This window comes from Ochotona princeps, chromosome 5 (assembly GCF_030435755.1).
Source record: "Ochotona princeps isolate mOchPri1 chromosome 5, mOchPri1.hap1, whole genome shotgun sequence".
Classification (NCBI taxonomy): domain Eukaryota; kingdom Metazoa; phylum Chordata; class Mammalia; order Lagomorpha; family Ochotonidae; genus Ochotona; species Ochotona princeps.
The window spans coordinates 17,604,343-17,618,539 of NC_080836.1; the positions used below are offsets into that span (position 1 = coordinate 17,604,343).

At 46.1% G+C, this 14,197-nt stretch overlaps 2 protein-coding genes across 5 annotated transcripts in view; both read right to left on the minus strand.

Moving 5' to 3' along the window:
* The window catches only part of LYPD1 (LY6/PLAUR domain containing 1), a 33,153-nt gene extending 25,934 nt beyond the window's left edge, over positions 1–7,219 (minus strand). The window contains exons 1-2 of the mRNA XM_058664406.1: positions 6,877–7,219; positions 5,400–5,537 (exon numbers count right to left, since the gene is read on the minus strand). Of these exons, the coding sequence (XP_058520389.1) occupies positions 5,400–5,537; positions 6,877–6,928 (190 nt within the window). The 5' untranslated portion in view covers positions 6,929–7,219. The remainder of the gene's footprint in view (positions 1–5,399; positions 5,538–6,876) is intronic.
* Positions 7,220–8,681: 1,462 nt separating this feature from the next.
* NCKAP5 (NCK associated protein 5) overlaps positions 8,682–14,197 on the minus strand; it is an 845,136-nt gene continuing 839,620 nt past the window's right edge. For all 4 annotated transcript variants that reach the window (XM_058664409.1, XM_058664408.1, XM_058664410.1 and 1 more), the window contains one exon: positions 8,682–10,144. In XM_058664409.1, coding sequence (XP_058520392.1) covers positions 9,866–10,144 — 279 coding nt within the window. In that variant the 3' untranslated portion in view covers positions 8,682–9,865. The remainder of the gene's footprint in view (positions 10,145–14,197) is intronic.

Below are 14,197 nucleotides of genomic sequence, written 5' to 3' on the forward strand. Positions count from 1 at the left end.
TGGAATGCCTGCATCTCATATTGGAGTGTCTGGCTCAGCTCTCAACTACAGCTTCCTGTTAATAGACACCCAGGGAAGGAGGAAGTGAGGCTTCAAGTAGATAGGGCCCTGCTGCCCACGGAGGACACCCAGAATAAATTCCTCAACCTTACCCAGTCCAGGCTGTGGTGGGTATTTGGGAAAAATACGGAATCTATTCACAATATGAATTTCCCATAAAATTTCTGAAATATGTTCAGACAGATGTGTGTGAAAGTGTTTATCTGTGCTTGCGTGCATACCTCTTAAACAACTCGGGTACAAACGGATTATGATAAAAGACTGATTCACCAAACAGGCTTTCTTTTCTGTTACTTGCACACAAGGACGAACTGGAGTTTATCATATTTAAATGTCCGTGAAACTAAGGAGAGTATAGACTTGAGAAAATATCAGTTGTGAGCAGTTTCCCATTTCCTCCTCCAAGGGTGGATGAGCAATTATTTTGTGGACACCTAGCAGTCCTCTCTTCCTTTCTTCCTCTTGGTTCATGAGAAAAGAAGGTATAAAATGAACCTTTCCAAGACCTGGAGCCATCCTTGTCCAACTTGATGAGTAACTACCTGATTCAAAAGGAAAATAGCCATTACTTACAAAGCCATAATATAGATGCAAGGTGGCATATAAATCACTAACTCTTGTATTGCAAAACAGACAAATAGATTAATGCACGTTGCGAAGGATGGGTGAGGAGATCGATTAGGTTACTGATTCAGACCATGAACTTTCTCTCAATATACTTCATTTAACTTTTAAATAAGGTTTAGGAGAACCTGTAACATTTTGCCCACTGACAGAGCTATATTTTACTAAGGGCAGAAATTGGCTGGTCTATAAAAATTAAATTATGCCCCTTTCACTGTATCTAGTCAAGAGGAAAAACTCTAATTACAAGATTGCACTGTCAAACAAATGCAAATTCACATTCTTTATACCCTGGTTTAAAAATTCATACTGGAGGAGCCTTCTATTCTGAAATGAGAATCAATATCTAAAAGTATTTTTCATAGTGCAATATGCAAGAGTGAAAGAAACATCATTATCAAGGGTGCTGGTAAACAGACATGAACTCATTAAGGATGGAGCTGGAGAGAGCAAGTCATTAGTTATGCAAACATTTAAATATCAATTAGTGAGGACCAGGAGAGAAACTGAACCAAACTTCCCATCCCCTCCAGCCTGCCCCTGCCTTATCATTCCAGAAATGACCAACAAGAAAAAAAGGCACTGAAACCAATCTAAGCCGGGAACAGCACCCTGGGGGGCAAGCAAAGGTTAACTTTGAATGAACTTCCCAATTCAAAATTAAATGTTCCTGCCTCAAAATTCATAACAGCCGAGTTTGTAAACTCAGTCCAAAAAGGACTAAATGAAGGCCTGGGTATATCGAATCACTGGTGGGCCTGCCTGCCTTCCTTCCTTCCTTCCTTCCTTCCTTCCTTCCTTCCATCCTTCCTTTTTTAAAAAAAAAAAAAGAAAGCTTTTCATCAGTGTTATTAAAGTCAGGTTGGCTTATTTCATTAAAATTTCATAGTCCACTTAAAAGCCTATCTTTTCTACATACCTGTGACAGCTGCCCGTTCACACAACACTCAAACTTGAAGCCGGAGTTGTAGGTCTCAAATGCTTCGACTACCCCATCATGGCCTGTTAACTTACTCAGGTGAACTTTGGGGGGGAAATGAAAAAAGTCTTACATTCTGAAGAATTTTTCTTGTATTACATTTTCAGACAAATCTAGCAGTCTGATTCTAAAACTTGATTATATGAGGGAGGCTTCAAAAAGTTCGTGAAAAAGCAGAATTATAAGATAAGCTTATCTTGGCACAAAAAAAAAGGTTGAGCGCCATGAATGTGTTTTTTTTTTTCCCCCTCAATACTTACTGGCTATGAACCTTCAGAAACCCTCTCATATAAGGCACTATGGACAGTGTTCTAGCAGAAGTGCTGATCTGGGGGCATCCAGCAGTACCAGCACCTCTTAAGAATAGGGCTGGGACCCAGTGCAGTAGCCTAGTGACTAAAGTCCTCATTTTGCACTTGCCAGGATCCCATAGGGACACCGGCTCTAATCCCGGCAGCCCTGCTTCCTGCTTGTGGTCTGGGAAAGCAGTCAAAGATGGCCCAAAGGCTTGGGACCCTGAACTCATGTGGGAGACCCAGAAGAGGCTCCACGCTCCTGGCTTCAGATCGGATTGGCTCTGGCTGTTGCAGCTGCTTGGGGAGTGAACCATCAGATGGAAGATATTCCTCTCTGTCTGTCCTCCTCTCTGTATATCTGGATTTCCAAATATATATATATAAAGAACAACTGGCTGGTGGACTTGGAAAAAGCATTTCATTTTTTCTGGACCTTGTTTGCTCCCCTGTAGCAACAACAACAACAACAGCAAAACGGCTGTTCAGATCAACAATTCTCAACACCAGGTACCCCAGAATTACTTGGGGAACTTATGAAAGATACAGGTAAAAAAGAAATCCCCTAATCTTATGAATTGGGTTTCTTCCAGGTGGGAACTTGGGCATTCGTAGTTGAACAAATCTCCCACGAAGATTCTCCCAGGCACCCTTAACTACAACTTGGGAGCACCTTTCAGCTCCAGGATGCTAAGATTCCCAGACCAATGTGCTGTTTGATCAAGCCAATGTAGATGAATAGAGATAGTTAGATAATAGGTAGATAGAGGGACAGATTCTGTCTTAAATTTCTAATGGTATCATTTATCAGGCATTGCTTTTCTTCCTCCTGATAGAGAAGTTGTGAATGAAATAGAATGACACCCTGACCAGCTACAGCATAGAGAAACAAGGACCTTGGCAGGGGACTACCAGATTTCATGAGACATGACCTATAAAGCTCCCAGGAGAGAGTCAGGTGCACAGAGTGGGACGTCATCTCGGTTATTTTATAGCCAGAGTTGTTTGCTCTGTGCACTCCCTGTCAAAAGTCCAATTGAGGGATCTCTAACATCATCTGGAAATAAACATGGAAGTGCCCAGAGAGCATCAAGCCCTTCGGGACACTCACACAAATGTGTTTGATTTGTTCTGCTAAACTCACAATCTCACACACCCAGACCCAATGTCCTTACCTTGGACTTCATCTACTGTGCTTGTTTCTCAGACTTCACAACCGAAGCTGCCCCACTACTTCAGTGTCTCTCCCTCTTCTGGTCTGGACCTGTATTCCGAGGGACCTGCTTTGGTGATTAGGTGCTTATCCAGCTCAGCCACACTAATAGAAAATGAGCAACCCTGTGCTAGGCACTGCTGGACCATCTCTGCTAAAGCTTCTAGTGGGCAGGACTGGGGCTAGACTGTCTGCTCTGCATTTCACTGGGTATTCTAGAGGACAGAATGAAGCCATGTGGAAAACAGCACCCTTGACACAAGTAGTGAGTGAGTGAGGTTCAGGGAGGAAAAAAATCTCCTTTAGAGAAAGGACCTCCTATGACTTGAATTTTGTTCACATTCTTTTCTCAACTAAATATATACATATTTCTCAGAGGGGATGAACCATGGTACCCAGACAAGCCGTGACCTTGAAGATGCTGAAGATGCTTTTAATGTATTCATGACACAAATCTATTGTGCTGGCTCTAAAACATTCCGTGGGAAAAAAAGCTGTAAAGACTTGAGAGTCACAATAAAATGTTTTCAGGGATTTTGACTAAATTCTTTCTCTGCCTCCTTTTTTTTCCCCCAAAGAATTCAGACCTTTTCTTTTCCCTCAAGAATTCAGAGATAAAATACAAGTAATAATCACTTCTCAAAAGTTCATATATTGGGGCAGCACTGTGATGGAGCTGGTCAAGCCACCTGCTGCCTAGGACACTGGCAGTTCAGAAGAGCACCAGCCGCTGCACTTCCATTCCAGGTCCCTGCCAATGTACTTCAGAAAGCAGCAGATGACCCTTTGCCCTCATACCTACACCCATGTTGGAGATCTGGAAGAAGCTTTTGGCTCCTGGTTTCCTACCTGCCCAGCTCCGGCCAATGCAACATATTTGGGGGAGGGAACCAGAGGCTGGGAGATCTCTGTCTACTCCCTGCCTCTCTGTGTGTGTAACTTTGTCTTTCAAGTGAAAACAAGTACATCCTCATTCAAAAAATCTTGTATATCGATCTAAACCACCATCATCACTAAGTTTTGTCCTATTTTGCATTTATAATAGCTCTAATCACACATCTCAAAGGGGTGCTTGGTGCTTTGCTTGGACAAGCTACTCTTAGGAGCAGATATGTCACTCTCACAAGAGACTCCCACCTAGGCTGGTCATGCCCTGTATAGAACTGACACCTCACCCAAACCACAGCCCAGCACAAACAGCCTCCTGGCACACTCCCCTTACACCACCCCAGGGTGAGCAATAAGACATTTGTAGAACTGTCCCTGAGACGGGGCTACCTTCCCAAGGTGCTGGCTTTAAGACTGGTGTCTGCATTGTCAGTGGTTAAAGGAATCAGAACAAGTTCTAACCACTTCAGAAGGGCTCTATGCACAGCTCACTCAACTAACCAGGAACAAGACAGGTTCATTCCATATCGTCCACCGTACAATACTACTTCCCCTTCTTTTCAACAGTCTTAAAATGGCAAAGGCTCGATTTCAGAATCTGACCTTGGACTTGAAGCAACAGTCCCATACATTCTCCAAAAGTTTCAGTTAACACTTTGTGGGGGAGGGAGGTGGGGTCTTTGAGTGGGAGTTGTCCCACCATAAAGATTTGTCATCCAGAGCCACTGAGGTCTGCTCCCAACCAAACGCCTTCCTTTGCATCACTTTAACAACCACGGCTCAGCCGGCAGGCAGCTGGGCTGGCGGGGCTGTGAACAGCCTTTCTTTATAAGACCTTGGCAATTTCTGCCCAGAGTTTGATGCATTCGTTCTAAAATTAAATAAAGATCCAAAAGTGTTCTTCGAAGAAATATGGGCAGCTGTGTGACAAAACGCATTTTTCAAGCTCTGACCCCTGGGATCTTTAACTTGCTCCATATTTCAGGATCAAGCTGTTCACAGGCTGGTGCCTAGAAGCCCAAGTTGGGGCTGGCTGTAGGTGTGTTCTCTACCCTCTGATCAGCTTTTTGGCGGAGGGAAAGTGAGAGGAGTAAATAAAGAGAAGCCTTGCTGATTTAAACGTACTCCCCCTCCTGAGTCCCTTGGGAAGAAGCCCTGGTAATTAACGCTAATGAGATTAAAGCAACTTGGACCTCTTCATTTTCCCAGCACTATAAAAGTACATCTGCATTCTGTCAAAATCAGCTCTGTTTTCCTGCCCTGTAAGCGCTCGCCCCTCTTTTACCCTCACCTCGCCCCGGCCTCAGGCTACCGATTGGAGGGACAAGCAGAGGGCTCTTACCCGCACTTTGTTCCATCACTTCTTTCTGACACATGTCTTGGACGTTCACCGTGCAATTCACGATGAATTCTGGGGAAGAACAGTCGTTGTTCAGCTGGAATTCTTCACACTGGTAGCACTGAATTTGCAGCGCAAAGCCTGTGAGACAGACCAAGTCAATTCAGACTCAGCACCACGGGGCCCCCTCCAGCTTTTGGGAAACCAAACGGGTGTGCAAACGGGGTGCATAAGGCCGGCAGGTGGGGGCTCAGCACTTCTGGGTCTGCTCCTAGGTGGGATTGGTCACGGCTGAAGCTGGCAGCGGTCGGCGTGGGCGATCGGGGTCTGGCAGAATACAATGGAACACCAGCCCGCAACCCCTGGGTCCCAGCTCGCGACACAAACAGCCCATCCAACCTCACCCCCAGGGTCCTTTTCCCCAAGAAGTTGGGAGGGGGAGGGGGCGGTTTCCCAGCTGGAGAGCAAGGTAGTTCCATAGACGTGCGTCAGCTCCAGTGGGTGCCAAGGCATTTGCCTAACTGCTAATTGGTTACAAATTACTTAATTACTATTTTGGCACCATTCATGATTGCATACGCAGACGCCTTTGTGGGTTTATTTATTTAATTCTCTAAGTGCTCACGGCTACTGCACGGCTACGCAGGAACCCAGGGTGGTGGTGCTGCATGTGAACAGCTGCTAAACCCCGGGTGCCCGGCTAGGATCCGCGGCAGCTCTCCTGGCCCGCACCAGCCGCGGCGGGGTTGGCTGCAGTGGGTGGGAGGGGGAGTGTACTGCGTGCGTGTCTGTGTGTTGTGATGTGAGAAGAGTCATCCAGGCCGGCGACGCTGCAGCCCACCCTCCCTCTCTCCTAGCCCTGGCTTTCAGAGCACCGGGGTCCGTCGGGGAGAACTGGACAGGGAGAGCTGGCTAGACATTTGTGCCCCTCACCGCTTCAACGTGGTAGGCTTCCTATGACTTAGCAGCTTCTGACCATACCGCGCTGCCTGTACCTCCTAAAACCCTAAAGCCGGGCAGGGTGAGCCCGCTCCCAGCCTCATACCCATCTCACTCGGAGCGCAGCAAACCCAGTCCAAGTGCGTCCTGGGCCGGCCGCAGGTTGCCCAGAGCGCCGCTCACCTGTCGGCGACGCCACTCCCACGGGTTGCCAGAGACGCCTGACAACTTGCAGCGGTACAAGGAGTGTCGCTGCCTCTCCCTAGTCAGCAAGACTCAGACCCTCGCTCCTCCGCAGCTCGACTTCTCCGTAGTGCATCCGGAGCAGCTGCAGCCGGGAGACCCATAAATGCGCCGCTGCCCGCTCTCCTCCCGCTGCGCGGGACTTGGAGACTTTCCCAATCCGCTGCCGCTGGGCACCGCTGGACGGGCGCCGAACTCCCACTGGGCAGCCCAGGCGAGACGGACGTGCAGGGAGCCAAAAGGACCACTGTGTCTGGGAGCTGCGTGCGCCCCGCCGCGCTGCGCAAGGTCTTCTTACCTGGAAGCAAGAACAATCCGCAAAAAGTTGCTGTGATGCCGAGGACCCACATCCTCCCAGAGCCGCTGGGCCGGGAGCGGGCAGGCTCATTAGAAGCGGCGACCACGGCAGAAGCTGCCGGGGCCGCAACGGCTGTGGCTGCCGAGGCTGCTGGGGCCCTCGCTGAAGCCGCCGAGGCCGCCGCCGCCGTGAGGAGCCGCAGGTGCCGCCCGCAGCGCCCGCATCGCCCGCGCGGGACTCCCGGCTGCGGGTGGCAGCTCCTCCGGTTGGCGCTCTGGGGCCGAGCGCCGCGCAGCCGGAGTTGGCGGCTGAGACTGAAGGAACTACTGGCTATCCCCAGCACCCAAAAAGTCTCTCCTCTCCTCTCCTCCCTTTCTCCCTCCCGCTCCGGGCACCACGTGACGGCTGCCGAGTTGGGGCGGGGAAGGCCGGGACTGTCCCTAGTCCCCACCCCCTCCTGCCGCCCACCCTGCTCGCCTTCGCACGTTTTGGAGAAAGGGATGCGGGGGCGGCTGTAGTTTTCAGAAGGCAGGCGGAAGGGAGGCTGGAGGTTGGGGAAGGCCCGAAGAGGGCGCAGCAGGCGCCACAGGGACGCGCTGAGCACAGACGCAGCGGCCGGAGTGGTGCGGCTGGGGGTGTCCAGTGTGACCCCCGCTCCTTAGCTGGGTGATACTCCCAGCGACTGCGTCCGGTCCACGTAGCAGCCCCTGCCTGGCAGCTGGCGTGTGTGTGTGTGTGTGTGTGTGTGTGTGTGTGTGTGTGTGTGTTGGGGGTAAGATGCCGTGCACCTGCTATAGTTTTGCACTCGCCATCTCCCTGGGGTGTCCCGTGCGGCCTCCTCAGCCTCCTCTTCCTCCAAGAAGTCTCTCGGGATCGGTCTTGACTGGGTCGGGGTTCGGCTGCGGCAGGATACCCATGTACTGGGGCTCCCCGCTCTGTCTGGCACGCATACCCTAACTGCCCTCCTGCGCGCTGGAGGGTGAGTCCCGGTCGTCCGGTCCAGGAGAGGGCCGTCCCAGGAGTCACAGCCGCTCGCTCTCACCGGAAGGCAAATCGGGAGAGAGGGCGCAGAGTTTGCCGTCTTCCACTTCTTTTTTTTCCCCTAACGGTGGCAGCTCCAACCAGCTTTCCAAAAGCCGATAGTTTTTAGGATACTCGCGTGTCCTCTCTAGAAAGGCGCTGTCCCTATCTGGGACCCGGAAGCTACTTGCTCGCTTGACCCTCATCCCATTCCCTCAAAAGCCCCAGTCACCCACCTCGCCAACGCCCGGGACGCCACGTTGCAATTTTCACCATCCTCGCGAGCTCTGCAGCAGGTGGTGTCGGAGCCTGCTGGTCCACCTGGAGCGCTGTTGGTGCCCCAGCCCCTAACCCCTGCAGCCCAGACTCTAGGTTTCTTAGGGAGCTCCCACCTCAGCGATAAAGGCCTCCTCCGCTCTACCCCCAGTGGGTCCCCCTACCCTCGTGCAGCAGTCTCTCCCTGGCCAGGGCGCTGACATTAACCTCCGCTACCCTGCAGGGAAGCAGGACTGGAAGAGGACTTAAATGAGTTTTTGTAAGCCCTCTGCTCAGCTCTAGCCACCACAACCCCCTCTTTTTTTTTTTTTTTTTTTTGCTGGTTAGCTCTTGGTGGGTGGGTGGGTGGGGAAGGGGGTGCAAGGCTTGTCTGCAGATTACTGAAGAATGGCCCAGTTTATTTATTCCTTCCCGGAATCCAGCCCAGGGGGCCCGTGTGAAGTGCAGGTTCAAATGACGAAGCCGGTCGCCAAAGCAGGTAAAACAAATGCTTTGTCGCTTTCGCAGGGTTTAAGGGCGATAGGATTTTTATTCAGAAAAGAAACGAAAGGGATTTTGAACCTTAGGAAGGACAAAGGCATTTTACATTGTTTCATTTAAGATAGCAAAATTCCAATGTAGCAAATTGCACAAATTAACCGAGTTAACACTGAACTTACAATAACACTCTTCAAAGAAACAAGTGTGTGCTAAAGTAACCATATGGGTCCTAAAAATAGTTCTATTAGGTCTAGTTTACAAGCTCCTGTACAAAAGCAGTTATAAATAGTGCACATCTAGAAAAAAATACACACAACCTTTAAAATAGAATTTATCCTTACATATAAACAGTCTTTGTAGAAAAAATATTAAAAAGTAAGAATTTTTTATAGCACCGAGCATTCGTTTTATTTAAAAAGGGAACACTGTCAATAGAAATGTGCTTTCCAGAGTGCCCAGATTTTTAATAAAAAGAGCAGGAAGATAAAAATCAACAGATTATATTCAGGATCACAGAGAAGCACTAAGTAGACAAGGGTGTGAAGAAATGCTGGGAGGCAAAGCTGGGTCTTGGAAGGAGAAGCGGGGTGATTTTGATTCAGCCTCACACCTGGAATCCGCGTCCACACTTCAGTGCCCTTCTCATTTGTCAGCTGAAACCGAATTACATGTATGACTCCAACCTGAATCTCTGGCAACAACTTTCAAATTACGCTAGGAGGGAACTTTCCATCAAACTGAGACGGTGAGATGAAGATGAGATTGATGCCTGTCTTCTCCTGCAGGCCGTGTGTTAGGTTTACAGTCGGGGACAGCGGACTTCACAACAGACGACTGTAATTGTTACAAAAATATATTATCATCCGTCTCTAGGACTCTGTACATCATTTCAAGAGCATGGCGCTGACTCCATTTATTGCTGTTTCCTTCTTTTCGCTACAAATATAATTTCTTTTCAAAAAAAAATTTACAACTTCTATACAAGTTTTCAAAAAAAAAAGTGCAAATTTTTAGAATTCTGTGTCATGGATGTGTTTACTTTTCACCCTCTTGAAACACAACAAGTGGGGTCTGGCTCTATTGCCCTGCCAGAGAAACAAGCTCTGGTGTGTTGCCTGCCTTGAATATGACAATGTGGGCATGGAGTTGCAAACATTTCCTGTCATGGTCTACCTCTGTTCCCAGTCCCAAGGGAAGAGGGGGGAGAAAGCTTTTATGTATCATTTGAACCTTGACTTGCACAAGAAGAGAAGCTGTCATATAAAGAATCACTCAAAGACTCCAAGTTATCTAGCCCAGGCCTGTCTGAGCTACTCAAAGACGCTTCCTCGTTCTTTTCTTTCTCTTCCTTTTGTCCTTCGACCTTGTTAAGACAGTTCTTTTCTTTTCCTAATAAAATTACAGATTTGCTGTTAAATTTATTGAATGATTCCATGGAAGCTTTCGATAATCTATTCTCAGGCTCTTCTGTTTCTTCAACTTGTTTCAATTTCTGCAATAAAAAGAAGAAAATATTAGAAACATATTGCTTGGGAAAATCAAGTCATCCTATCCAATATTCAATTATTGTCTGCATAAAGTACCATTACAGGCTAGAGAGAACTTACAGCCTTTAACGGTCTTTAACAGTCGTCTAGGATAATTGAATGTAATGATAAAAAACGTAATTTTAGGGATAAATCAAACTTCATTCATTTCACTGAGATAAATAGATCCCAATTTGCAAACTTGTTAAGTGCCACTTAATTTAAATGAATCTATATGAAATGGAGTCAGGTAAAATGCCTTATTTTTCTTAAAAGTTTTAAACTCTTCACTTTCCAAGCTAAGTATTCATTGCAGTTTTCCAAAATATATGTGAATAGGGACCGGATTTCAGCTAGATGGTTAATGATTAAAAGAAAAATGTATAAAAGGTCTTAAATTGCCATGAAATTTAAGTGTGCATGTAGAACTTAATAATCCCTCCGTTACAGAAAGTTCTATCAATGTAATTTATACTAGGATTTATACAGCATGTTATCATGACTGTAACTCCAGGACTTTATACAATACTGGATTCTATAGTCAATAATTGTAGGTAAACCCTGGAAACACAATTATGTTCAATTGCTCAAGTGGCTCGTAGTGTTTGGGGTGAGGACAGAAGGGCAGAGATGAAAAGAAAAATGAGAAGAATGGCAGTGCTAAGGTCTCAAAACAATTTCTTATCTTCTTTTACTCCTTCAGGCAAAAATTCTACTCAAAAGCAAGGAAGAGGCAGGAACAGAGGCTGTGAGACAAACATAATTCAATCTGCTCAGACTCCACTGGGCAAAGCACATTGCATAGAGTTTCTGCTTCAGCCTTTTCAGAAATGTGCAAGTTAGACGTTTCCGATTTCTTTTTGGTGTTTTGATCCCACTTACTATTTTCTTAAAGTGTAATTTCATTGTTAATTGTCACATGATTGCACATAGTATGACTTGGGAGCTGTACACATTCTGTCACAAGTTAAGTATTTGGCATATTTATCACCTCATTCAAAACTCTCTAGCTATTTTGAAATATACAGTACTGGGAGCCACTGTGTACCAGAACACCAGAACTTATCCCTCCTAACTGTAATTGCTATACTCACTGACCATTTTTTTTTTAAAGATTAATTTTCTTGCAAAGTCAGATCTACAGCGAGAAGGAGAGACAGAGATAAAGATCTACCATCCGTGTTCACTCCCTAAGTGGCCACAGGGCCCAGAGCTGAGCCAATTTGAAGTCAGGAGCCAGAAACTTCTTCTGAGTCTCCACGCATGTGTAGAGTCCCAAGGCTTTGGGACATCTTTAACTGCTTTCCCAGCAGGGAGCTGAAGGGAAATAGAGCAGCTGGGACACAGACAGACACCCATATTGGATCCTGGCACAGGCAAGTTGTGAACTTTAGCCACTAGGCTGCTGTGCCCAGCCCATTCGATGATCATTTTTAAAGACAAAGAAAATAAGGCTCAGAGTGATAGTTACCTGCCCAAGTTATCAAAGGTGGTAGAGAACAGAATTTGAAGGTCCATCTGGCTGCTTCCATGGTCTTCCTTCCACCCAACTACACTCTTTTCTAATAGAGGACGAGTTGTCATTCCTTTTTGTTTTTCAGTTTGCTACCCAAAATATTCCAGTTAAATAGCTTACGAAACCATCATGCTATGTCTTCCTGTTCCTTGCCCTGGCCCCATTCCCCATCCTCATGTTATTGGACTTAGAAAGGTACAGTTAGGGAAAATAGATACAGTCCAAAGCTTAAGGACTTTTCCATGCTAAATATTTCACAGAAAGAGAAGGGAAAAGGGAAAGGCAGGGGGAGGAGGAGAGAGAAAAGAGAGGAGAAAAGTGGAGGGGGAAGCAGAGATGGAAGTGAATGGCTTTGGTTTCTCCTGAGTAGGTACTGGCAGAGTCTCCTGCTACTGGAAAAGGTGCAATTCTATAGGAATATTTGAAAGTCATCCCTTAACTAGCACTCATTTCATTAAATTATTAACAGGCAGTTGCATTGCTCACAGAGCTAATTTTCCATCTCCGAGGGCTACCTTGAAACCAGAGGCGAGCTGAGGGACAGATTCCTGGCTGATTACAGGAAAGTGGCTCCATAATTAGGAATAATTCCATGCAAGAGCCCCTTTTGATGCCATGCCAATTTTAAGTATTCATTTCTCAAAGAATTAAATTGCCCAACATTAAAAACACATAAAGTAGCAAATGCTTACTTACGTAAACCAAACATAGGTAAATAAAGGACATCAGTACAATTTTTTCTCCTCACCTGAATGGCTTCTCCTTTTTATTTCTTTCAAGAAATAAAATTTCTTGCCAACGTCTGGTCTACATGGATCACAAATTCATTCAACAATTGCTGACAAAGCTACCATAAATCAGGTGGAAGATTTGGTGCTGCGGATACACAGCTGAATAACAACTTGTATTCTATAGGGGATCCTGGGGGGCCTGGAGACAGACAAGCTCAACTTGGCCCTTACACCTGCTGTGTAAGAGCCACAGGCATCCTGCTTTCATGTCTAAAATGGTGATAATATAAATGTTTATTTCAGGATTTAGGTGAGTATTAGATTAGGCCCTGGCACATAGTAGTGAGGGCTCAGTAGTTTGCAAGAGAGAATTCTTGTTCTAGAATGGTTGTTCTGAGAGTATGCCCTCGAGACCAGCAGCAGCTTCAAGGAATTCGGAGATGCTCAGTTCTTGAATTTCAGGCTTGTTCAGTACATCAGATACTTTGGGGTTTGCAATCAGTTTCTACCAAGCCCACCAGGATATTTTGATATGTGCTAAAATTTGAGCAATGTTGATTTAGAACTGGCAGTCTTGGAGAAAGTGAAAACAGTGAATTTAGTGTGTCAAAGGGAAGTCAAAGAAACAAAGAAGTCCACTACGAGGCAGCGCATCACATTTTCTCAAGTCATCGAGCCTGCAGATTTGTTTCTTTAACTCATTATAACAAAGGCTTACACTGGTCAGGGAACTTACAGAGATGAAATAAAATTAAAACGCTTAGTTGAAAAAAAAATGGACTTTCCAGGTTTCCTTTTCTTTTCATGGTTTTGATGAATGTTGAGGATAAAAATATTTCTTGATTTTTAAGAACATAAGTGCAACAGAGAAAAGAAGGCCCAACATGCCTTCCATCTTTGGGTTGTGGAGCCACTGTGAGTGGGAGGAAGGCATCAATTCTGGAGCAGGAGTGGTGACCACAGCAGCAAAAATGGCTCAGATCTCCCCCACTGCTGCTGTCTCCTGACCTTCTGATTTTAAAGGTGAGAACACACATCTAGATCAACATTTGCTCATACGTATAACTCCCTGATATTAAATTATCGGTTCATAGTAAAATAAAATCACAATAATTTAAAAAAAAATCTCAGTATGAATGCGAAAGACCTGTCTTTGTATTGACTGAGTTTCTGAACTAAGCATAATTTTTTTCAGATATTTAAAAATGCGCTACTGTTTCCCACCCCTGGCTTTCTAACTACAGGCCGGTGTAATGCTAAATCATCAGCAGTTTCTCAATGGGGTTTCTACTTGCATCAGAAGGCATTAAGTACTGGCCTGGTCTTCTCCAATGGTCCTTCCAGCTAAGAATAAAAACATAAAGGCGGCTTCCCTGTCTCCACACAGCAGCAGAGTGAAGCAGCCTCAACACTGTCTTGTCAGTTCTTAGACAACTTTAAATGCTTGAATCCATGTAACATTTAATTTCAGTTCTAAGGAGACATGGAGGCCAAGCAATAATGTGTTAATTATCTGAATGGTGACAAAATAGTGCACGCCAGTTAACAGCAACTGTATGTGAAGGGGCTTTGCAAATTAATTGTGGTAATAATGGCAAGCATTCAATCAAGTGCCTGTTCTGCACAGACACTCAGCTAAGCACATTTCAGGGATCGGTTTACTTCCTCCTCACAATCATTCTACCAGGCAGGTGCTATTTCCATCTCCATTTACATGTGATGGAGGATTGAGGAAGCAACATGGAAAGTGTCCTGTAGCAGAATGTGGTGGA